We start from the raw sequence: 24,736 nt of genomic DNA on the forward strand, positions 1-24,736 counted from the left end.
CATGACCGCAACACAGCTTCTGTCTCAGGAGAGGCTACTTGATGCCACAGCAGTGTTTTCTCTTTGGTGCTGAGCTGTCGGTGATTGAAAGAGGACTCCACTGGTGTGTTTTCCAGTGGTGGAAGACGTGTTAGAGTAGTGGTGAAAGATCCTTTTTTGTAGTGAGCCACAAGCCATAAAGGTTCAGGATTACTGGCTTAATGTTAAAGAATGTATTTTATTAGTTTTATGAATGTTTTGTTGTAGTTGTTGTTGTTAATCTAAAAAAAGTAACTAGTGACGACACTTGTCAAATAAAAGTCTTTTAAGATCAATATTTCCCTCTGAAATGTAGTACAGTATAGAAGTATAAAGTATATACTAGCATAACAACGAAGATAGTACTTCAAAAGTGTGTGTGTGTGTGTGTGTGTGTGTGTGTGTGTGTGTGTGTGTGTGTGTCCAAGTTCCTCAGCCATGGACCAACTTCACCGGATGTTTCTCTGACATTGTTGTTTTTCCAATGGCTGTTAATTTACCTGAGAAAACAGGAAGCAAAGTCTGAGTACACACTGCAGCTTCTGACTGTAGGAAGCAACTTTCTTCACACTTTGTACAATATAAACTGCTGAATTTACATCCAACATCTTCAGTGGGTGCGTGTGCGTGTGCGTGTGCATGCGCGTGTGCGTGTGTATGTGTGAGCACTGCTTGGTCCCAGATAATCCTCTCTCCTCAGCAACTGCAGTGTTTTACACATGACTGGTTCTTATACCCTGAGCTTGATGAAAACACACACACACACACACACACACACACACACACACACACACACGCTCCATAATTGTTACACATTTATTATTGTTTGACCTTTGCCCTGCTGTCAGAAATGTCACCAAGCTGTACAGTTTAACTGAATCAGTAACTTTATGAATCCATCTGCACATATAAACCTTAAAAGTGTTAAGGTTACTGTAATACAAACAAAAAGTCAGTGTATTTTAAAACTTGTACAAACACAGGATGGGACTGCCTGGACTACTTCTAGTGACACATTTGAAAAGAAGGAAGTGACTTGAAATAGCAATAGGGACAACTTTTAGCAGCAATGACAATTACTCAAAACAATGAGAATAAGATTTGCATTCTGTTTGAAGTTTCAATGAGTGCAGTTGGGATTCAGCACGTCATAAAAGAGGCCAAAAGTCCATCTATCGTTGTAAATATCAGCTATTGTTAGTAGTTCTTAGAACCTCTTCCATAACATCCTCCTCATTATCACAGCTTTCCTGCCTTTCTTTCACATTCTTCCACAGTCAAGCTCTCTTTAGTCAGAGGGTAGATTTTTAATTAGTGGGCTGGGCCACCGAGTTATAACCCCTCCCCTTCTGGCTGGGATGAATGTAGGGGGCGAGAGAGAAAGAGAGACAGAGGGAGGGAGAGAGAGAAAAGCCGAAAGAGAGACAATAGATTTTAATCATTCATGTGGTTGAGAGCTGTTGGCAAGTCAAGTTCCAGGCGTGCAGAGAGAGGAAGATAAAAAAAGAAATAAAAAGAAATAAGGGGAAGATAGAAACTTTATGTGGTGGGGGAGACAGAAGAGAAACAAGAAGGGAGAAGACTGAGGTGGACAACTTGAGAGGAGAGTTATTGGTGACACCTCTGAGCTGAAGACAAGTCGAGTCTACAAGCAGACTGAGAAGAGAGGAGGAGGTGAGCAAAACATCTGACTATTAAGACTTAAAGGAGCCCCTAAATCAGAACCTAAATCTGTCAACACTTGAAAACCCCCGCTCCAGATTTCTATTGATTCCACTGAAGAAGTCTCCATTGACCCTGCCATCCAGACTGGAGTATGCCCTGCCGTCCCTGTCACCCCTGCCGCTGACCCAGGCTGTCAGCATGATCTCCCACTACCCTCTGGCCACCCTGATGCCCTGGCAGGGGCCCAACCACCACTACCCAGACCTGGACTGCACCTTACTGCCGGAGGGGGAAGGAGGCGTCACCCTGCAGAGGTACCAGCCTCGCTTCCCGGAGAGCAGCCCCCGCCACTGGGTCAGTACATGGCAGAAAAAAGTTTTTATTTTTTATTTCTGGGAAGCCCAGGGTACTTCCAGTCTTCTTAAACAATCTGGCAGACGTAAGCCTTCGCTTGCATGACCTTCCTGTGCCTTCTGTTGTTTGGAGTGTGCTGCAGTGTTGTTTGGTGTCAAATGTTTGGTCAATTCTAATAGATTCAAGGATGGGAATGGGGAGTGAAGTGGAAAGTGTCTGGAGCAGTAAAAGGAATAAGTTTAAGAGTAAAAAAAACAATTCACTGAGAAAAGAAAGCTTGGAATTATAAACATTTAAAGATGTGCAGTGAGGGGCAAAGAGGTTGGCAGTGTTTGTGACTCCTCCAAGGTCTGTTTGTTGGATGTGTGTGGTGATAGTGCGTGTTCTCATGTGTGTGCACGAGAGAAACAAAGGTGTTTGAGTACAAATAGCAGCAGATCTGCGGCTTTTCTGCATTCAGCCGTTCTGGTGGTAACATGGACAGCTAACTGTTGGTGATCAAATCAAATTAAAAACATCTACAACTTAGTTGCTCAACTCAGAGATCAATCAGTGATTGGTTTGCCATTTCTCTCAATTTATTGCATTTCAGTTCCTCTGTTTGACCTCGACTTACTGAACTTTTATGCAATAAGTCGACAACTCATAATGCAATAACGCAAACTAGACAATAACCTTTGGTGGCACAGATGGGAGGACAGCTGACCTCTTGTGCAAAGCAGTAATTCACTGCAACTACCGCATATTGGTCACTGTGTGTGTGTGTGTGTGTGTGTGTGTGTGTGTGTGTGTGTGTGTGTGTGTGTGTGTGTGTATGGCTGCACAGTTTTGCTGACTGGTCACAGAGTTCACAGCAGAGGAATTAGTCACTTTACTTCAGAACCCAAACGCCATAATGACTTTAATATGTGTCAGCCAACAGCAGAGCATGATAAAAATGTGCCTTACATTACACTTCATGTCAGCATACATGCGTTCATGTTTATTTACCTCTATCTAATTTGTGTGTGAGGTCGCAGATTCCCCAAAGCAGCGTGATTAACAGAAAACGACCTGAAGCGACAGCTTATTCCTGCTTAGTTGTGGCTAATTGTTTGCATGTGCGCACATGTGATACTGGGGCTAAAGTGAAAATATTTGGTGTTTACATCTGGCCTGTTGAGATTTAGTCAGTAAAAATAGCCTCCTGAAGTTTCCCTGAGCAAGACACTGAACCCCACCTGCTCCGGTACGGATATTATGTGACAGCAAAAAAGAAAAGTTGTACCCCAAAAACCCCATTATGAAAATAATATATACAGTATCGTCTTTGTCGCCTATCTGATACCTTGGCTGACATGTCCTTCTGATTCACAGCACTGTTCGCCAGTTGTTTCAAGGACTAGGAAGGTTAGCATGCAGACGCTGACACTCTCTGGATGCTGTGAGGCTCAGCTTACATGCATCGCTCTGTGTCAAAAACTCAGCCTTGTGACTGTTTTTGCAGCATTGAGTTGTGATTGCCCTCACAGCTTTAGGCCGGGGACAATAAGGGCGATTATATAGAGTGGTAAATACCCTCAATCAAGTTATATAAGAAGAAACAAAACCATCAGTGGGTAATCATGGTATATAGTACAATCATAGTCCAAGTGTAGCAAGTACATCCTTTCTTCTGATAAAAAGCAAAAATTGCATGACCACTCCACGTGTTGTTTTGTCAGTCCAACAGTTGCTGGCTCCCGCTGGCTTGGAGGAGACTTTGCCTTTACTACTGTCAGGTGTTCCTCACTCGTCGTCAGTCAACTTGTTGCCTACCTGCATGAGGTTATGAAACCATGTCAGTCATATAAAGGCAGTGACTGGACTTATACCCTCCTTGTAATCACCCTACTGTGCAGTTACACAGACAGCTGTCAGGTCCACAGTTCAGGTCAGAGATTAGGGAGGAGTGCTGAGGTGTCAATCTCTATCAGCAGTGAGACTCCCACATGAACACACACGATTGTTCACACAAACGGTCAGGGTTAACAGGTAGAACTGAAATTAATGATAATGAATCACAAAGTATAAACTTAGATGATAAAAATGCATCTTTTCAATTTACTATTTGGATGTTGCAAGATGGTGTCACATGTAGGAATAACAAAGGACTTGACCGGGTTTGAACCCAGTTGCACAGAAGTGAGAGTGTTGACGAATGCACACATCTTAGTGGGTTATCACAAGACATTTTACTGCTCTCACTGCATTTTGTAAGTGTTCTTTTATACTCTTCTCACTTTATCAGTAATAAGGCAATGTAATTAAGCCGCAGGCCGATCAATAAAAACTCCAATAGAGGGAATATTAGCTGCTACCTCACACCCCTTTGGCCTACAATAACCAGCAGGGTAGTTGAATCACCTCAGTGGGTCATTTTCTGGAAATACATAAGTGATTTTATAAAAGGAAAACAGGGACAAAGGAAGGGGGGTAACAGAGAATTTCGATGATGGCTTGTTTTCCATTGAAAAAAAGTAAGAAAGCTGAGTTAGCACTCCTCCTTCCTCTTTCTTCACTTTTTGAACAGAGAAGTGCACGTTTCATGCTGATGCTCAGTGACGTCTCAGTGTTTCCTAAAGTTTTGATCCTCGCTCATCATTTGTTTTGATGATTGCTCAGAGTGATTCATTCATCCGGCTAAGACTAGTTCTGTAGCTTCGGAGCTGTTAATTTCCTGTAAATTAATATAAACCGTATGGGTTTCAGTAGTACAATTCTGTAATGTTTATAAAATATCTACGCATTTTACGAGTTTATATGCGGCACAGCTGGGAGAGCACCATTCAGGGGATAAGGAAAGAACTTGGCTTCATTGGTTAACCCAGTAAGCACTGACAATACAAGACACAAGTAGAGGGACGATAATGTACTTCAGTGCTTTCTTTTTGTCTCATATTGCACAATTCACAAACTACCACAGTTCTCTTTTCTCCAAATCCAGGTTTCCATCATTCCCTTTCATTCAGTCCACCACTTAAGATGTTGTTTACACACTTGGATGACCCCCAGCGTGCAGGGTGTCTACTAGCCTGCAGCTCTGTAGAGGCCCATATTGTGATCTTGGGCCTAATTAAATCACATAATAGGACTGATGTGAAAAGTCAATACTGCTGGCATTGTCTCTGTCACCCGAGTGTCCATCCCAAAGCAACAACACCACAGGAACAGCTTGCTTAACTGGGGCAGAAACTCATCCAACATATGGAGATGTGTGTGTGTGTGTGTGTGTGTGTGTGTGTGTGTGTGTGTGTGTGTGTGTGTGTGTGTGTGTGTGTGTGCGTGTGTGTGTGCGTGCGTGCGTGCGTGCGTGCGTGCGTGCGTGCGTGCGTGCGTGCGTGCGTGCGTGCGTGTGTGTGTGGGCTTGTTTAACTATATTCGTGTGGTCCAAAAACCGTGAGTCCAGTATACTTGTGGGGTCCCGACAGCTTTGTGGGGCCAAAATGCTGGACGCCACAAGTTTAAAGGGCTGTTTGAGGGTAAAGACTTTAGGATTAGGGATAGAATTAGGTTCTGGTTAGGGTGATGGTAAGGGTTAAGGTTAGGCATTTAGTTGGGATGGTTAAGGTTAGGTTAAGGGGCTAGGGAATGCATTATGTCAATGACGGGTCCCCACAAAGATAGTGCCCAAAACCTGTGTGTGTGTTTTTAGGGGTGGGTTGGTAGTAGGCAGAAGTCAATATGTGCCGCAGCACCGGCTTCGATTTGGTTTGTTTTTATGGTTTGGCAGCTCTGTGACACAAACACTAACTCCTCTACTCCTTTTCCCGCTCAGGCAGGGCTTGCAGTATTAGCCAGGACGCATGACTGGGATCAAGCTGGCACTGTGATGTGTGTATTAGCATGTGTGTGTTTGAGAGAGAGAGAGAGAGAGAGAGAGGGAAAGAGAGAGAGAAAGAGAGAGAGAAAAAGAGTGTGTGAGTGTGTATGGCAGTATAGCTGGAGGCCACTTGTTGTCCGGATGACAGTTATTAATATGACCACTCACATTCTGTATGTCAGCAGGTTACTAACGATAATAACTCCACTGAGGTCAAACGCAATGATAAACAAAGAAATACAATAACTTTAGAACAGGAAATACATCCTGTATTTGTTTAAGTTAATCAGTAGCATACATTTTTATTATGACTTTACACAGTATTTAATGTGTCCATATTGTTTTGGCAGAGTAAATATCTTATATTTTGGTCGTTGTTACGGTAACAGCTGTGCTGTCAATGCTTGTTATTGTGCTACTGCCTCTTTTTTGTGTGCGTTGTTGTGTGCACCACTTATGCAGTTTCATTTCCTACAACACACATGCTTCATTTGATTTAACACTAACAGCACTACAGACATCAGCGTAAAATCCCTCAGAATTAAAACAAGCATTAAATGGAAGGAACTTTTTTCTCGCAGTGCAGTCAGAACTAACAATTTCATAAAGTAAAAAAACTGGAATGGCGTGATGGTTAAAGCAAGCGTGATTTTTGCACATTCTGATGTGATGGATTTGCGGTCTTATGTGTAGTTTTTCTGGGTTTTGGCGAGGCAGCAGCTGTCACCAGCATGTGACCATCTTCATTGATGCTGTGTGCTTTTTTTGTTGCGTATGTGACAACTTTAGGGTAGCATGTATCTGTCGGGCAACAGATGGCCCATCTCTCATTAGCAGGGGTGTGTGTGTGTGTGTGTGGGGGGGTCAGACAGACAACCGAGCCAGTCCAGACTGATTCATTCAAGGCTTAGCAGGGCTTAGATCTAGAGGGGGGTCAGGGTTGGGGCCGCATGAAGGGGGTGGGTGTGTGTGTGTGTGTGTGTGTGTGTGTGTGTGTGTGTGCGTGCGTGCGTGCGTGTGTGTGTGTGTGTGTGTGTGTGTGTGTGTGTGTGTGTATCTGAGTCATCATAGCTACAGGGAGGATTACCCTCGCTTTACGGTCCAACTCACCCCATATGGAGGCTGTTATAAGAAAAAATAAGTCTGTTTCACAATTTCTAATAGCCGAAACATCTCTGTACATAAATATGATTTGGGTGGTTTAGTGTTAATAAAACTGTGAGCAATGTTTCCTTGAAGTGTGTCTTGGTTTGCTGGGTCAGCTGTGGTTAATGTGGAGTGTGGAGGAGGTGGATGAGGAGGAGGAGGAAGGGTCTCAGTCTGAAGCCCTGGACTTTACTGGAAACTAATGATGTCACCCATCCAGAGAGAGAAAAGAGGGAGAGCTCAACAACAGCCAGGACAATAGATCTGAGGGGAGTAGAGGCATGACATAAGAGAAGGAGAGAGGCAGACAGAGCTTTAATGTGGCTGTTTGAACAAAGGGGTTCAGTTGACCGAAGGAGAGACAGAAACAGAGACAGAGAAAAAGAAAATGCAGCTGTGTGTGCTGTGTGAGAAGACCTGACATGTCCTAATCCAACTGTGTTTTCATTGTTGCTACTTCTAGATCCACAGACAATCATCTGCTAATCTGTTGCCTCATCAAATAACTATCAAATAACCTTGTGCACTTATTAAGTGCTTTGCCCCCACTTCACTGCTCTCAAATGACCCATTTAAGCTATTTTGATTGTCTCATTCATAGGTTTTATTGAGTTATAGCAGATCATCACTACCCTGCGCCATAAATCCAGCCTATTGTGGGTTTTGTTGCTCTGGCCTGGTCTGGCTAAAACCTCTGCTGACTCTGGATAAATACAGCGGTTTATGAACTCTGCCCTCTACTGGGCAGTATGCGTTGAAAACACAAACCCACTAACCGAACACAAACATACAGTGAAACGCACTACGTGTGTGCATGCATACCCGTGCATAATTAAAGAATAATGTAGAAAAAGTACAAATGTACTGAGGCATTTGGTCCACAAATGGTAGCAGATAAAGATCCTGTCCATTTAAAATTTTACGCAGTGACTTTCCACTGTAGCCGGGATGAAACGATGAGTCTGCTCTGTTTATTTGTTTCCAGCAGAAAAGAAAGCAGGGCGTCTCTTTCCGGTCTGAAATATGAAATCACTCTTTCTCTGGAACAGTGCATGATGGTCCTGTTGCATCATGCATATCTTTCAGCCAGTATGGATACTCTCAGTTTCTGGCTGTGTGAACTCTCCCCCTCTGTCTCTGTCTCTGTCTCTCCCTTTCACACTCACAGCAGAGATAATGTCCTTTCAAGTTAATCTCAACTTGTCTTACATTTTCTTTGATACATGACCTTCTTATCTTGGATGTAAACACTGAGACATTATACATGCTGTCCAGAACCGCCAACCCCGCTATTGTCCTCCTGTGCGTTTGTGGTTTGGTTCTGTTTTTTCAGTATTGTGATTCCTTATGTTTTTCGGTCTCTCCTGATGATTCTACTTGCTTTAAGAAATCCCTTTTTCCTCCTCTCCTCTCCTCTCTTCTCCTCTCATCTCATCCTTTTTTTACCATGCTTCAGGCCAGAGAAGCTCCCCAGCCACTCAGGTATGAGGACAGCAGGCTCGCTGGAGTCAGGAGGCTGGAGGCAGGAAGTGGGAGATTTCCTGGAATGTGCGTTTTTTCCCCACAGTGGTGCAATAACAGTGCGAACGGTGCTCCTCCTGTTTTTGTCCCCTTTCTGTCTGTGCTGTAGCTTGGTGTTCTGATTGTGTGGAACAGGGATAGGAGCATAATTGGGAAGCATAATAATAATAGCAGGAACCCAATATGAAAAAAACTGCTCAGTGTAATTATACGTCACATTCTCTTTAACCTTTACATTCAGGAAATCTGATTTCAAGAGAGATAGATGCAGTTGTATGTTGAGATTCTTGTATTCTTGTATTCTTAACTTGAGTATTTCTATTCTATATTACTTCATTCTTCTTCTTCAGAGGAATGTTTCCACTACATGTATTTAACAACTACTGTACTATAGTTTCTGGGTTACTTTGTACAGATACAGATACCAGAACTTGGTCTCATTTATGGAAGTAACCCTATTCACACCCATGTCATTTTATGTCATGTTCAGCATTCATAAAGACTTGATGAGACTAGCAGCTTGAATTGCCCGGCACCACACAGTGACGATTAGACTCCAGGAAGTCACTGCTTCCGTTCAATAAATAGTTCATGGCGTAACTCCGTAAAACCCCAATTTGTCACTTTTACACTTTGGTTTTTGTTCAGATTAAGCAAATAAGTGTTAATTAGTGAGCTTTAGAGGGGCTGGTAGGTGGATTTTGCCACTTTTGGAGCCAGGATAGCTGTTTCCCTCTGTTTTCAGTCTTTATGATAAGCTAAGCTAACCTCCTGCTAGCTCCAGCTTAATATTTAAAGATTATTTTTGGGGCATTTTCAGCCTTTATATTGATAGGACAGCAGAAGATGTGAAAGGGGAGAGAGAAAGGGAATGACATGCAGCAAAGGGCTGCAGGTCAGAGACGAACCCTGGCCCACTGCATCAAGGAATAAACCTCTATATATGGGTACCTGCTCTACCAACTGAGCTATCCGGGCGCCCCGCCTTCACATTTAGTGTACAAAGTGGTATCGACCTTCTAATCTAACTCTTGGCATGAGAGTTAATAAATGTATTTCCCAACATGTTCCCAACTCTTTCTTTAACTTTCCCTTAAGGACTTAAGACTTGGCTTAGACCACAATAAAAACACCTCTGACATTTACTGAAATGTAGCCGCCTGATATCGGGTGATGATTCAGAAATGATGTTGGGAGACCTCAAAGATGACAACCAGTCCGATGATTACAAATCAAGTGCAGCTTTATTCAAACAATGAACAAACTTTAATGACACTGGAACAACCATGAGCATACAGACACGTTTGCCCAAGGATGAACCACATGTACATCATAGTGAATACCTTTTAAACACTTTTTGTGCTTACACAGCATGAGACATCTATTTCAGTTGGAACAGTTTACTCTTAAACTACACCTTTTATGGCACGTGCTCGTAATAGATTCCCAAATTCCTGGCTCCAATTCCTCTGTGTGACAGTTGTGCCCATTCTAAGCTAGGTTTTACTGTGAGACCATATCATCTTAAACTGACTGGTCTCTAGAAAGTCCTTAGAATAGATAAGATACATTCAAACGTCTGCATGCACACATACCAAACCTATCACCGCCTATTCCTTAAACTATAACAGACTTAAGAATCTCTTCTGATGCAGCCCATAAGGATGATAATATCAGTACACATTAATGGACCTGGACTCCAGCGAAAAAGAAGAAATTTCACATTTTGATCTCATGTTAAAAGATGTGCGCACTGATGTGCTCATCCATCAGTTGGAGCAGCAGCTGTCACATTTGTCAAATGTGTTGTTTGCGCTGAGATGTGACATCATTCCAACTGTGAGACCAACACTACAATCCCCCCGGGGCTAAGCTGGAGGTCATGTGGGGTTGCAACCTTCCCACTGCCCCTCTGGGCTTCCCAGAGACCCAACTGGACACCAGGGCAGCTCGGCCTGGGAACTGGAGCCCGGCCAGATATGCAGCCTGATGAACAGTCAGCGAGAAGAAAACTTAATAAAACATGTGATTACCACACACGGAGAAACACTGACGGAGATGTACATTGGGCTTCCCTGGCCTTTTAGTGCCCTGCAAGCATCGATGCCAAAAGTGAAGACCTTGTGTGTGTGGGTGCACCGTGCTTCACAGCATGGTGTGTGACAGCCAGTGACGCTGAGTGTGACGTTGGGGTTACATGTCGGTGTTATGGGAGCCAGAGGAGTGGGTAGAAACATCACGTACATACACACACACACATACACATTGTAAAAAGGGGCCACAGTAGTTCTTGCCATCTCTCCAACTGAGCCAGATAAGCATCATAACATTCCCACTGTCTCCTGACTCCGGATCAGTAGTTTAATTATTTCATCAGCCGACTATGTATGAACCACTGCTTGCTCACATTTGATATATGTTGATGATTGATACAACTTTGTACAAAAGACCACTCACAAAGTCAACGCTTGATTCATATCTTCCCGTTTATTCACAGAAGTGGGCTGTTTGAGTACGTGTGCAGGCCCATTCACAGTGGAACAGTGTGGCCATTCTCACACTCAGCCTATTCTGCTCTCCTGTCACTGACAATTCACAGTACTGGTGACGGCATCTACGGCCTTCCTTGTATTGTCCCACGCAGGGGCCGTGAGGTGGCAGCTGCTTCACACACAAGACAGCTACTCAATTCATCCGCTCATATGAAATCTGTATGTTAACATTACAGTAATATGTTACTGTAATCACCACTGATGATGAACAGGTTGGTAAACTATAGCCAGAAAACTAAAGGATTAATGACCCAAAGAAGCTTCTGATTTGTTAAAGGGGAAGTCCACCAATTTTACACATCAAAGTCAGTTTATAGGTGACTGGGAGTACATCTGAATTTGTGAAAAAGTTAAGTTAAGCAAGCGCTTAAATGTTAAAAACTATGTTTTAAGTGCCAGTATGCTGAAATCTATTTGCTGATATGACAAGCATATATTGACACTGTTGTTGGAAACAAAAATATAAACAATGAACAATGAGAAAAATTTGCCTGGATTGATGATAATAGATGGGCAAAAATGTACACCCACCTCTCCTACAGGATAATTGTACAAAGTGGAGAGGTGAGGGGGACAAACAAGAATTTACAGTGGGGATCATAGAAGAAAAAATGGAGGAGGGACCTTGAACTTGGACTTAACAGATACACAGTGTACCTAATAGGTTTAGAAGCCTTCCTAGTCAGATATTAACTATTTGGATAGGACCATCTCTAGCACGCACCACATCTCTGCTTGAGGCTACAATAGCTGCTTAGCATTAGACACCTGAATCTCTGATCAAACTTACATTCTTATGCCTACATTGTTGAATTGCATTCTGAGCAATGTAGGCGCCAGTTTTTTTATTATTAACAAGCTGAACAAAACAAACGCAAAAGAACACAAATAAAAGAAGTATCATAAGGATTTATGTTTACATGGTTTTATAAACCCCATTAACGCATTATAAAAATCTGTCATGAGTGCTCTGACTTTCATAGGAATGAGATTTATGATTCTTGTGTATTGGTGCATTGCGTAAACAAAAATCACAACCCTACGTCTGAGCGCGCACATTGTTTGGGTGTGATGGAGGTCGGACAGAAAGGAGGAGGAGTTTAAACGAGGCTGTTGTTAGTGCAGGAGGAGGAGCAGTTTGGTCATTCAGTAGAAGAGGGAGCCTACTGACAGACAGAAGAGGAGGATTTGGAGTTTGGAGTTGAGCGAAAGTGTGTGTGTGGTGAAGACATTTCTCAGCGAGGATCTGGGATTTGAAAGGAACGCATCTTCTTCTTCTTCTTTCCTTGGCGGATTATTCCCGAGCTCTGATGCTGTCCCCGGATCATGAAAGAAACGCTCACCATGAAATTCGCCTGGAAAAGTAAAATGGTAAAAACAAAACAAAAAACTCTCATGCTTTTCCATCCTGTGCTCTGTTGTTGTATTTGTGGTTTTGTGAAGAGAGGGAGAGAACGGGAGAAAATCTGAAGAGGGGGGGGGGGGAAAGGAGGGGGTGTTTGTAGGCTTGGGAAAGTAGCGGATAAAGGGGAGAAGAGGAGGAGGAGGAGGAGGAGGAGGGGATTGGGAACAGTTGAACATTGGGTTTTGATTGTTTTGTACTGGGCCTTAAAACCAGTTTAACCTACATTGTTGGAGCGTAAAGATGTCGCGCAAAGTTCGGAAACGTGGGAGAAGGATAAAATAGAAAATCCCCTGTCGACTCCGCAGAATATGATCTCGATCCATTAGCTCTCCCCTCCCTGATGGTGGATATGAAAACTTTTGTCTGAGGGCCCGCAGCAAAACAGAGAGGGATCACTTGGCGAGGACCCGGGGCCATCAGTGTCTCTCTACGGGTCCCAGCTGCGTCCAGGCGAGAAAAACACAAAGGCCAACAGACCAGCGCCAACTGTTGTTGTTATCTTGGGAGTATTGTTTCACACACAGCTGATAGGCAGATCAGCACTATTTGAGTTTAGATAATGTGCTATTTGTTCTGCTTAGTGTCCTCCTCGTGCACTTTTTGAGCATCTTCTTAGGAAATAATAATCCAAGTTAGTGCAGAGAATAAACAATTTATCTCCTGTTTACCTGCGTACCCAGGCTCATACTGTGCTCTATGTAAAGGCATCCCTATTGGGTGTGCAATGTTTCTGGCCTGTATTCTCTGGTGAATAGAAATATCACAGTGACGGGCTGTTTTGATTCCCATTTCCATGCAAGCTCGTGGAACTTTGTCTCACAATAAGCCCCAAACTTGTAGCACAAAGCGAGCAGAGCCTTTTTTAAAACCCTGCTCTGAAAAACATCTCCAGTTCTGTGGCTGACAAAAAGCAGGCTGTGTGTGCAGACTGTGAACTCAGCATCCCGGGCCGGCCAGCACAGAGACCTCCAGCTATTGTTTTGGGAGTGTGTGGACTGCATGACTCATGCACTGATGTATTAATCTGTCTCTGCGCCAGCCGTCCAGCCAGCAGCAGCTAAAGAGAGAGAGAGAGATAGGCACCTACTTAAGACGAGATGCTGAACAGGGTAGGGGATGGACATAAGGACATGCTTTGGACAAATGCAGCTTGTGACATCATACAACAACAAAAACATACTTACTGGTTTCATCTGCCAGAGGCGGTTAAAATCCTCCTCCTCTCCCTTTCCCTCTCTTTGTGTTTTTTGCTTTGGGACTTCTTTTCATTTCAGCATCACATGTTTCTGTTCAAACCCAAACACGGCTCAGTCATGGCTGAGTGCCACCGGCCGTCCATTGAGCCTGTTAACGGCGACTTTGACCCTTGACCTGTTTTCTGGCAGCCCTTCTGTGTGGGGAATAGTTAGGACTTCGCCATTGTGTGTGTGTGTGTGTGTGTGTGTGCGCTTGGCCATAATACTGCATGCGTGGTGTTTATATTTGGCCAGTCCCTCTCTTTCGCTGTCTCTGCCTCCTGTTTTTGTCTCTGTATCCCTATGTTGATGTCTCAGCATATCTTGGGCTGTGTTTGTGCACACTCTTCTCAGAGCAGGAGTTTTGTATTTTGATTTCACTCTGCTCCCTCTGTTTGTTTATGCACTCTGCTGTCTGTCAGTGATTTACAACCAGAGACAGATACAGTACATATGGAGCAAGATGAGCACAAATCTATTTAGTGTTATGAGCTGATCTAAGTGGGGTTGTGCTCTCATTTGTAATCGAGCTGTCTTGGCTTATCACCATGTCTTGTTTTATTATGTAGGGGGTTGTTTGAGAGACTTGGTCCATTCTGGCTCTTATCTCCAGCATTTTGAGCTCCGGTGAAGCGCTCCAGCTCTGACCTCACCTCAGACAGAAGGGGAACACGGTGAAAGAGATGGATGGGGAATAAAAGAGGGAGTAAAGACAGGGAGGGAGTCCTGGCAGGCCTGCAGTGGTGGGGGTTGGGGAGTTGGTCATTCTTGATGTTTTACTGCACTTTAGTCCTTGTTTTACTAGTTTGTTTGAGTGTTGTGGTTGAGTTTCTGTGTTTTTCTATGATGCTTCTTTCTGCTTTTCTCAGAGATGTTTGAAAAAAAACCTCAGTTCCTGTTTTGTTAAACTATTGAAATGACACTTGGAAGATAGCTCTGCAGCCTGCCGTTATTTACAGGAAATTGTTATATCTTTTTCTTATCCTAAACGTATCCTCTCCTGTCTTCTGGAGGCTTCTAACATTTCCCCTCTTACTCTCTCCCTTGCAGAGCTCGGTGCAGGACTGGGGGGAGGAAGTCGAGGAAGGAGCCATCTACAACGTGACGCTGAAGAGGGTTCAGATTCAGCAGGCCGCCAACAAGGGAGCAAGATGGCTAGGGGTGAGTAGGCCCGCCTGATGTTTCCCAGTGTGACAGAATCACAGCTCCAAACCCTCAGCGAAACAGATTATACGAATGAAAACCCGATGCACTCTATTAACCTGTTGCGGTGCAAAATGTGAACTGCAGATTTTAGTCCCAAAGTGGAATGGTCTCTCCCTTGGAATGTATCAAGTGTAGATGGTTTTATAAAAGCAATCTTGTGTGCAGACTGCTAATCATAAAAAGAGAACCTAATCTCTATTGTCTAAAGCAGTGGTGTCTTTCAATAGTAGGGCGTCTCTCAGCATTGTGCTCCACCATGGCTGTTGTTTTAACATTTGAGCTATAAATCTCCCACTTTGGACAACACCTTTTTAGCTGCCTGCTAAAAATCAACAGTTTTACCAGACTTTGACTGTTTAGCCAAAGCATGTGATTTCCTGACTTTCGCGGCTGCCAACAAAACTGCTCGGTATGACAAAAAAAAGGGTATTAAAGGCTTTTCCTTGAGTTGCGCATTTTTTCATTGCATATGAAGCATTGCTTTTTTCTCGACGGTGCTGTTTATATCAGCATAATAAGATGTTATTATGGTATATTATTATACTGCGCAGAAGGGCCAATTAGGGCATTATCCTGAGTTTCTCTGGTGTGTGTTTTTTTTTGTTTTTTTTTTTATTGAAGGAATGCATTAACCCAGCATAACAGAAATTACTGCCTTTGTTTACAAGAAACAAATCAGGCTCTTGTGTTGGTTTGTTTGTATCACTGTTGTCTCTTTGTGCTTTTGGTGCATAAAAGAAGAACTAGATAACAGCTCCAAGGCTGTAAGACTGATGTATTGACAACGGCATGAGCTGCCAACTGTATTCCAGCTAATTAAAACAACATGGGCACTTTATACAGTGCTGTCTTTGAGTCGAGTAGAATAGAGAGTGATTCCTATTGAAGCATCAGTATATTTACTATACACAGTCAATTGTCGGTGAATAACAGCAATTACCGTACAATCAGTGGGATTGTTCACTGATGCGTGTTTACAGTGTGCGTTAGTAGATTGTGAATTGTAAAATCCGAGCCTGTGTGTGTGTGTGTGTGTGTGTGTGTGTGTGTGTGTGTGTGTGTCTGTGTCTGTACAGAGGGTCACCTCACAGAGATAAGTAATGGTATTTCTTGTTGTACTGAGTTATCAGGGGAGTGGTGGGAGAACTTGGCTGTGCTGCTGTCCTCCTCTCTGTCTGGAAGTATGTTGGAGGAGGGGTCTGCTGTGATTAGAAGCAGATTGGAGCGTTTCCTGTTGTAGCGTGCTAACTTCACCAAGGTCTCTTTTCTCTCTGTGTCTGTGCCACCTCCTCTTCTACTCTATCCCTGTGTGTTTTGTAACCGCTGAGTCTATTTCCCTGTGGACACAATAGTCGGACACATCTGGAGAAATCTGAATCAAATATAGGTTATGATTGTCCTTACCGTTTCCTCCATCTTTGTTTTGTAATGAATTGTTTCACTACTAATTGGAGCAAACGATGCAAGAACATTTTCTGTGTGAACAGACAATAAATCTTATCTTATTTTTAAGCTTAACTGACAAATTATTTTATGTTCTGTTTGGGAGATGACAATTGTTAATCTGTGATGCATTCAAAGCCAAACAAAGTGGATAAAAGCTTATTCTATCTTGTGAAGGTCTCGTTGCATGAGTAGGATCTGGTCTCAAATGCATGTCTCCTTCAAAAACAATCCAAGGCACACTGTAGGGTTTGTGAAAAAATTCAAATGCTTTTATTTTACATGGCAATATGCATTTAAAATGACAAACGTGTTGCGACCGACATAGGTCTTCATCAGGGTCCAAAGCAGATAAAAGCATTTGGAAGTCCCAGCCAAGTCATTGCAGTGCATAATAACGCTCCTCAGTTCAGTTCACACTGGTTTAACAGTGTAAAAATATGTGTCGCATGTGTGTTTAGGCGGAGGGGGATCGTCTACCTCCCGGCCACACGGTGAGCCAGCTGGAGACTTGCAAAATCCGAAGTATTCGTGCCGGAACACTGGAGCGTCTGGTGGAGACGTTATTGACAGCGTTTGGAGACAACGACCTCACCTACACCTCCATCTTCCTGTCCACCTACAGGGCCTTCACCAGCACACAGACTGTACTGCAGCTACTGCTAGACAGGTAGGGCTGGAGTGAAGTGTTGCACACAGCCAAAATAATGCATTGACTATTAACGTTTAAGAGGTTTTGAATATGCTCTCTCTTTATTTTTTTTGTTGCAGGTATGGAAGTGTGGAGGAAAACGAGCAAGGCACAGGCAGATGCAAAGGCTCTGAAACCAATGGAGCCATCAGAAGGTGAGATGCATTTTTCTATATCCGTTCCATAAGGACAGCTTTCAACAGATAACATTTCAGCAGTATTGTTGACTTATCACCCCTGTCTACCTCTATCATTGCCAGCTCTCTCAACACAAACCTTTCCCTACTGTCTCCACAGTGCCTTGGCCTCTATCCTGCGTGCCTGGCTGGACCAGTGTCCTGAAGACTTCCAAGAGCCGCCCAACTACCCCTGTCTTCACAGGCTGATGGACTACCTGCGCAAGGCCCTGCCAGGCTCGGAGGCTCTTAGACGGGCAGAGGGTCTGCTGGAGCAGCTGCAGAGTCAGGCCAGCATGGACGACACTGATGGTAACTAACGCTCTTTAAACTCTTTTTAAAACGTATAGTTCTTTGTTCTGTACGGTGCTATTATTTTTTTTCATCATAAGTAGATAGATAGATAGATAGAGATAGATAGATAGATAGATAGATATACTTTTATTTATCCAGAAGGAAAGGAAATTAAGGTGTCCAATAGCTTATACACATCATACATACACATAGGCACGCAGACATATGACATCCACACACACATACATACTACAAAAATACAAAGGAAGATAACAATAGTGTGCCCTTAGAGTAAAGTTAGATTGTAGCATGTTTAAAGGAGCGCTGTGGAAAAAATGCAGAAAGGTGCAATGGTATCATAGTTCAAGAGAGTGTCAGTACAAGTACATTGCCATTGCAAAGTATATATCTCTTCAAGTACAACAGGCTACACAATATATCATATCGCCTGTGTTTTCCTGCTTTTAGCTGGTTTCCACGGCAACAGTTCTTTCTGCCTGGGGGAAGAGGAGGAAGTAGAGATCGAGGTCCAGGAGGACTTCCTGTCGTTTGAGGCCGACCTAGTGGCGGAGCAGCTGACCTACATGGATGCTGTGAGTGGAGGGAAATGAGAGATGGAAACGGGTGCTTTGGCAGCGTGCGTTATGTAGCAGGGAAAGGTTACGCAGGTTACATCCCTGCAATGTTTCGTCAGTGTCGTCATACTAACATCAGCCTGTTCTCCTGCTTCTAGCTGCTGTTTAAAAAGGTTGTGCCCCACCACTGCCTGGGCTCCATCTGGTCTCAGAGGGATAAGAAGCATAACAAGCACAGCGCCCCCACCATTCGAGCCACCATTACGCAGTTTAATGCTGTGGCGGCCTGCGTGGTCAGCACAGTGCTGAAACACCGACAGATCAGACCGCATGTCAGAGCGCGGATCATCCAGCGCTGGATAGACATCGCTCAGGTTGGCAGAAACACACACACATTTCATCTAAAAACCTACAACAAAACTGCTCAAGTTGTGACTTTCCTTGTGCTAATTGTCTCCCAACAGGAGTGTCGAATACGCAAAAACTTCTCGTCTCTGCGAGCCATTGTATCTGCGCTGCAGTCCAACCCTCTGTACAGGCTGAAAAGGGCATGGGCCTGTGTACACAAGTAAGTCTTGATAGAAGAATCATCTCTGAGATTTTTATTTTGGACATGTATTTGAGCTGATATGTCCGATACCATTAGCTAACATGAATCTGTGCTTCACACAGAGACAGCATGCAGACATTTGAGGAATTGTCGGACATTTTCTCCGATCACAACAACTACCTGACCAGCAGAGAGCTCCTCATGAGGGTGAGTGTTAACTTTAACATGCATCTGAAAATTATGAATTGGTAAATTTAGTATCCTCTGTATAAAAGAAATCCCAGTTTTAAATAGTCCTAAACACATTCCTTCATTCACTGGTGAGAAGCTGGAGGTCTGAAGCTGCTTTTTTGTTTGCTCTACAGGAAGGCACTTCAAAGTTTGCCAGTCTGGAGAGTTGTGCCAAGGAGCACCAGAAACGCACCCACAAGAGACTACAGTTGCAGAAGGAAATGGTGAGACAAAGACTGGGGCAATAAGAGCAACAAATGCCAGACAAGCGGAGTGTTTTTCAAAGAGAGCTAAAACCGAGCTTTATAATTTAAAACAACACATTCCTCTAAAGCAATGTACCGTATGATGAAGCCGCATGCTTAGCTTTGTTTACTCAGTGCACCATGTGCTGTGCTTACATTAAGCCTGTGTTGTATTTTACAAAACCCACCCTGGCATCTGTAAATCACGGGGACCACAGTGGAAATTAGTCTCTGGTTTTATTGTGGCATCCTTTTTTAAGTATTTATTTAAACCAAGTGTTTTTCTCCGCAGGGAGCCATGCAAGGAACGATCCCGTACTTGGGGACCTTTCTAACCGACCTGACCATGCTGGATACAGCTCTGCCTGACATAGTAGAGGTAAGACAAAATCCATAGCCACCTGGTGAATGTGTGTTTCGATATTTGAGAGCAGGTGTCTGCAAGTTTACACAACTCTGCAGATCTGAGAGTCTATCTGTGTAGCTGCTGTCAGAAACCGGGGCGTAAGTTTCCATGAGCGCGTGAGGAATTTTGTCGGGCCGTTTTTGAAGCGGTCCACCTAATGCTGTTTGTCTAAGCAGCCGCTGGTATGTGATGTCCATGGTCTGACAGCGTGCTCTTTGTGTCCTCCGCAGGGTGGTCTGAACAACTTTGAGAAGAGGCGCAGGGTGAGTGTAGCTGCAAGCGGCCTCCTCTGACATGATTATACCATGACAATTACCACTTGATGAGCTCGGCTGACATGTGCCACATGTTTGAAGCAAAACGGATCTAACGTTGGTGACTTTCTCTCTGTCTCTGCAGGAGTTCGAGGTGATCGCTCAGATCAAGCTGCTCCAGTCGGCCTGCAACAGCTACTGTCTGGCTCCAGACTCGGCTTTCCTCCGCTGGTTTAAGAGCCAGGTTCTGCTCAGTGAGGAGGAGAGGTACTGCTGCTTTACTAAGAATGTCGTCTTTCTTAATTGCACCGTTATCCATTAGATAACCAGTAAATTGGTGCATGAGGTCATGGTCTGTTGGACCTATTGTTAACAAACACACAATAGAAGCTTCTTTCTGTCCTTTCTCCTCGCCTCTCCCTGCTGTTCTTATGTCGTGTCTTCATGCCCTACTGATCTATTGTGCTCATTGCTTTTGCTCTGTTAACTGTCTTGTCTTCCCTCCTTCTCTGACTTTCTCTTTCCCTCTCTCTCACTTAGAAATCACGCTTCTTAAAACCACCGGCACATGATTTGTCAACTTTTTATGCTGTCTAAGGTTGATTATCAGTGTTCTCTCTTGCAGCTACGCCTTGTCCTGTGAGATTGAAGGTATCGGTGACAGCAGTCCAACCTCACCTAAACCTCGAAAAAGCATGGTGAAGAGACTCAGCCTGTGAGTACATCCATGGGAAAAAAAAGATGTTAATAGAACCTAATGGAGAGGGTCTAGTTTTAAATGTGAAGTATAGAATACTTTTCTTTGGCTGAGATAGTCACACAGTCATATTTAAGCACTGAATTGCTGTGACCTATTTATTTTATTGTCTAATAACAGACTACTGCTACTTTCCAGGCTGTTTCTTGGACCAGACAATAATACAGCCAGTTCTCCAGTCAGAGAAACACCGCGCTCGCCTCCTACTGGCAGCTCTGGGGAGAGCATGGACTCAGTCAGTGTGTCCTCCAGTGACTCCAGCAGCCCGTCAGACAGCGAGGGCCTCACCCCCACCCACACCTCCGACTCCCAGCAAAACAAGGTGGGCTACAGCGCTAAATAAAACGTGATCCTTTTGGTCATACTTAGGGACTGTACGAAAATGATTGGTCTGGGGGGGGGGAGGGCGGCTGAACTTTATGTTTCACTTTTTCAAAAAGCGAGGCCTTCTCCAGTGTTATTGATCCATTTTGTTAGAACCCTCCCGTTGACTAAGAAACTACTAAAAACTTTTTCGTACAATGCACTTTGCTGTTACTAACAATAATTGCACAGAAAAACCACAAGTAAGGTTCTAATATTAAGTAATTCTTATTAGGAAAGAATTAAATAAAATCTAACTTTGGTATAAGAGAGAAGGCCCTCCACTGCTCTCCCAAAAGTCTTGACAACCTTCCTTTTAGCAAAAAGAAAAAAAATACGCTCCCTTTTCTCGTCCCCCCTCGCCCCTAATAATTTCTATCCAGTCCCTTAGTCAAAATGTTATTTGAGGAAAATAATCTCTCTTTTGAGCCTTGCACGTGTCATTTTATTCCAGTATTTTCTAGTCTCATTTCCTCTCCCCTCACATAGCTGCAAATGGATGATCAGAATATGGTTATGTGCGTTTGTACAAGAAAATGATCCTGTTATGGTTTTGTGTATCGGTATGTAACTTCTGTTTCTGTATACGTTTCCTCAGCTTTCAGAATCCTCCTCTTGTAATTCACTCCACTCCATGGACACCAGCTCGTCAACAGCCAGTGTCTCCATGACTCCTGCATCTCCTTCACTCCCTGGGCCCTCCTGCACCCACAGACGCTCCATCTCCTTCACACCCCTGTCCCCCAGCTCCCTGAGTCAAAGCCCAGCTTATAACACCCAGGCCCAAGATGCATGCATCATAAGAGTCAGTCTGGAGCACGGCAATGGGAATCTCTACAAGAGCATATTGGTAAATAATATGTGTGTTTGTGTTCCTGTTTGAGTGAGATGCCATTGGTTTACACACGATATATGTAAAACCCTGTATGAGTATTTTTTTTTTTTTTTTTGTCTATTCCTAAATAGTTGACAAATCAAGACAAGACTCCGGCTGTAATTTCTAGAGCTATGGCCAAGCACAACCTGGAGGTGGAGCCAGAGGAGGGATACGAGCTGGTACAAGTCATCTCTGAGGAGAGAGGTAAAAAACAGGCTCTACTTTTAAATTTAGCCTCATTCATATATTTGTTTCATGGAACCTCTGCAGGTTCTTGATGTTTTTAGATGATTGTTTTCTAGACATGTATATCTTTTTCATTATTCAGGCCTACATTTTTCTCAACCAGAGGGAGCTAGCGCCATGTTGGGCTTTCCGAAAACTGTAATAAAACTTGCCTCACATTATATCTGTCATACAGTAAAATCCCGAGGCATACAGTCAGATATTTACAGTGAATACGGGAAGCAGAAGCTGTTGCAGCAGTTACTGTATAACAACTATTATGAAACACCCTTTGTATTTGCAATTCAGAATTTTAATTATTGTAAGTTTTTTGCACTGATCAGCCGTTTTACAAACCACAATGAGCCCTTTATTGCTGACTAAATGTACAATAGCAGCAACAACAGAAAGAGAGCTATACCCATACTCAAAATTTCTCCCCCATACCCCCACCCCTTTTTATCTTCTTTCAGAACTGGTGATCCCAGACAACGCCAACGTCTTTTACGCCATGAACACCTCGGCTAACTTTGACTTCCTGCTGCGGGTGCGAGGCACAGCGAGTCTGCCAGTCCAGCTGCGAAGCCGGTGTAGCTCCACACTCCCTCGCACCCAGCACCGCTCCAGCCTGTCTCTTAGACTCAGCAAGGTCACACTGTGACCCTGGACTGCGGGGACCCAGCAGATTGCCCTTACACCACTGATCCAGGATGATACAGGGCATGGACCTGATGTGAACTGTTGTGTTTTAGATAAGGAGGCTGGAGGGATACATGGAGGAGGAGCTCTGGTGGATACAAGGAGGAACAGATGGAGCTTTTTAGACTCTTTTTAAGAGCTCCACTTTGACTTTAATCTTGCCAGTTGAGCCTCACCCTGAACTGCGCCATCCCTTCTTGTCCTTTGTCCAGCCCTAATGTGGAACATGGATGTGTAGCGTGCCAGTGGGACTTGCCTTTTGACTATTAATGCCTGTGACAGAGTGGAACAGCGACTCCTTGTGGCCTCTGCTCTTTACAACAACAGGTTTTTGCACATGTTATGGGAGCAGACCAAACTCGACCTCCAACAGTATTCTGATATTGAATGAACTTGTTTTTGTCCTGTGATGTCTATGTAGCTGAACATGTACTTTTCTGAAAATAGAAGTGTGGTGAATGCAGAAAGAGAAGACGGATGGTGAAATAGAAGGAGAAGTGGACTGAGTGTCCAGTCTTGTTGCCTTTAATCGATGAATGAATGGACTTTCGATAGTATTCTGAATGATATTAATGAATTAATTGATTGACAGGAGCTGTGTCATTATTTCTCCTAGTTGGGCATGTTTACCTGCCATGTCCGGCTCGTGCAGTGTGCACTGTGTCCAGCCCCTCTCATATTGTGAGCTGTGTGACGAATGTTGCGTGCATTCTGATTGGTTCCATTACTTGGTTTTAACAAGTCCTTGGCAACTATTGAAATGGCCTTACCTGCCCTATCTTTAGGGTGTAGAGATGACATTTGTGCTGCGTTCTATTCCAGAAAGACATTCCCTCACATTTTCAGAATTTATTTGAAATAAAGAAAGAAGATTATAGATGTACAAGGACAGAGAAGAGGAATGAAGTGACTTCCTGGAAAGGAAAATACCAATGTGTCTCAAACTGATGCATACTTGTACCTCTTTGCCCCTTATTATATGAACTACAGAGTTGCACTTGTCAGTTGGTTGGGGATGCCAATGGGATGTGAAAACAGAAGAGTGAAGAAGCCGCTCTGTAAGTGGTTTTCACCCTCTTCACTAAACAAATTACTATTTTTGTTTGTAATTGTTGCTTTTTACATGTTTTTGTAACACAATTCAGGCCAGCAATGTATGCCACATTGGAGAGAGATGAAGTAAATGTTAACGAATTCAGAGTGTCATATATAAAAAAAAAAAAAAAAAAAAAAAGCCAGTACCAGATAATACTGTGATACATGTGGAAATCTTTACTGAGGGACACATCACATCATTAAACACACAAAAGCCAAACACCTTTTTCACCCAGTAAACACCCATGTGTTCCCAACACTATCATAGTTTCACAGCAACATCACCAACACTTCTCACCTGCCACATTTAAAGCATCCTTTTTTTTCTTTCAGTTATAATCCACTCCTACAGACCTTACAATGTCATGCTATTGTGCCAATTTGTGCAACCAGTTCATGTTTCTTTGTTGATATTTTAAATTCCCAATAGAATAACTGGTTTACTGTTGTTAATGGCCCAGTGGGGCCAATCATTTGTCCCATGCAGCACTTCACTTTAAAATGTTCTTATTAAATCACCCTCAGTTTCTGTGTTCTTCACTGCCAAAGACTCTTCCTCTACCTGAATAAATAAATTATTATCATTATTATGATGGTTGTCCTGTGTGTTTTTGATTCCCTCTCATCTTTCGACGAATGCATAATACGTAACATATTTCTAACATAAATTATTTTGTGATGGTTCTATTTTTGTATATATTTTAAAGCACATCTATCTGACTACACAAACAACCACACACAGCTTTAGTGCATAAGTCTTTTATATTAATGAACATCCATTACATTCAAGCCATTGCCAAATGAGTTGATACAAAGCTAATTAATATCAACTACACATAATTCTCTCTGTATTTCTCAGTATGGCTTTGTTAAGAAACTGGTGTTGTCCGGCGACTTTTGCGCGAAAAACAT

General features: G+C 43.3%; 1 protein-coding gene across 3 annotated transcripts; it reads left to right on the forward strand.

The window, feature by feature from the left end:
• Positions 1-1,417: 1,417 nt before the first annotated feature.
• Positions 1,418-24,415, forward strand: rgl1 (ral guanine nucleotide dissociation stimulator-like 1). Of its 3 annotated transcripts, none has more exons than XM_028586780.1 (19): positions 1,418-1,692; positions 1,779-2,037; positions 14,788-14,898; positions 16,848-17,056; positions 17,158-17,232; positions 17,375-17,565; positions 18,016-18,140; positions 18,281-18,496; positions 18,587-18,690; positions 18,795-18,879; positions 19,038-19,127; positions 19,441-19,527; positions 19,785-19,817; positions 19,954-20,075; positions 20,434-20,523; positions 20,704-20,887; positions 21,527-21,778; positions 21,895-22,009; positions 22,504-24,415. In XM_028586780.1, the coding sequence occupies exons 2-19, from the start codon at positions 1,882-1,884 to the stop codon at positions 22,689-22,691; spliced, it is 2,433 nt and encodes an 810-aa protein (XP_028442581.1). In that variant the 5' UTR covers positions 1,418-1,692; positions 1,779-1,881; the 3' UTR covers positions 22,692-24,415. The 3 variants fall into 3 exon arrangements, with proteins under 3 accessions (XP_028442581.1, XP_028442582.1, XP_028442583.1); XM_028586781.1 differs by having other exon boundaries at positions 1,827-2,037; XM_028586782.1 differs by lacking the exons at positions 1,418-1,692; positions 1,779-2,037 and adding an exon at positions 12,194-12,468.
• Positions 24,416-24,736: the final 321 nt, after the last annotated feature.

This window comes from Perca flavescens, chromosome 9 (genome assembly GCF_004354835.1).
Source record: "Perca flavescens isolate YP-PL-M2 chromosome 9, PFLA_1.0, whole genome shotgun sequence".
NCBI lineage: Eukaryota > Metazoa > Chordata > Actinopteri > Perciformes > Percidae > Perca > Perca flavescens.

Bases quoted from the DNA above. Each gene is read 5' to 3' on its own strand.
- rgl1 (XM_028586780.1), top strand. From the start codon at position 1,882: ATGATCTCCCACTACCCTCTGGCCACCCTGATGCCCTGGCAGGGGCCC. The intron at 18,497-18,586 runs GTTGGCAGAAAC...GTCTCCCAACAG, and splicing joins GCTGGATAGACATCGCTCAG to GAGTGTCGAATACGCAAAAA. The intron at 18,880-19,037 runs GTGAGTGTTAAC...TTTGCTCTACAG, and splicing joins GCAGAGAGCTCCTCATGAGG to GAAGGCACTTCAAAGTTTGC.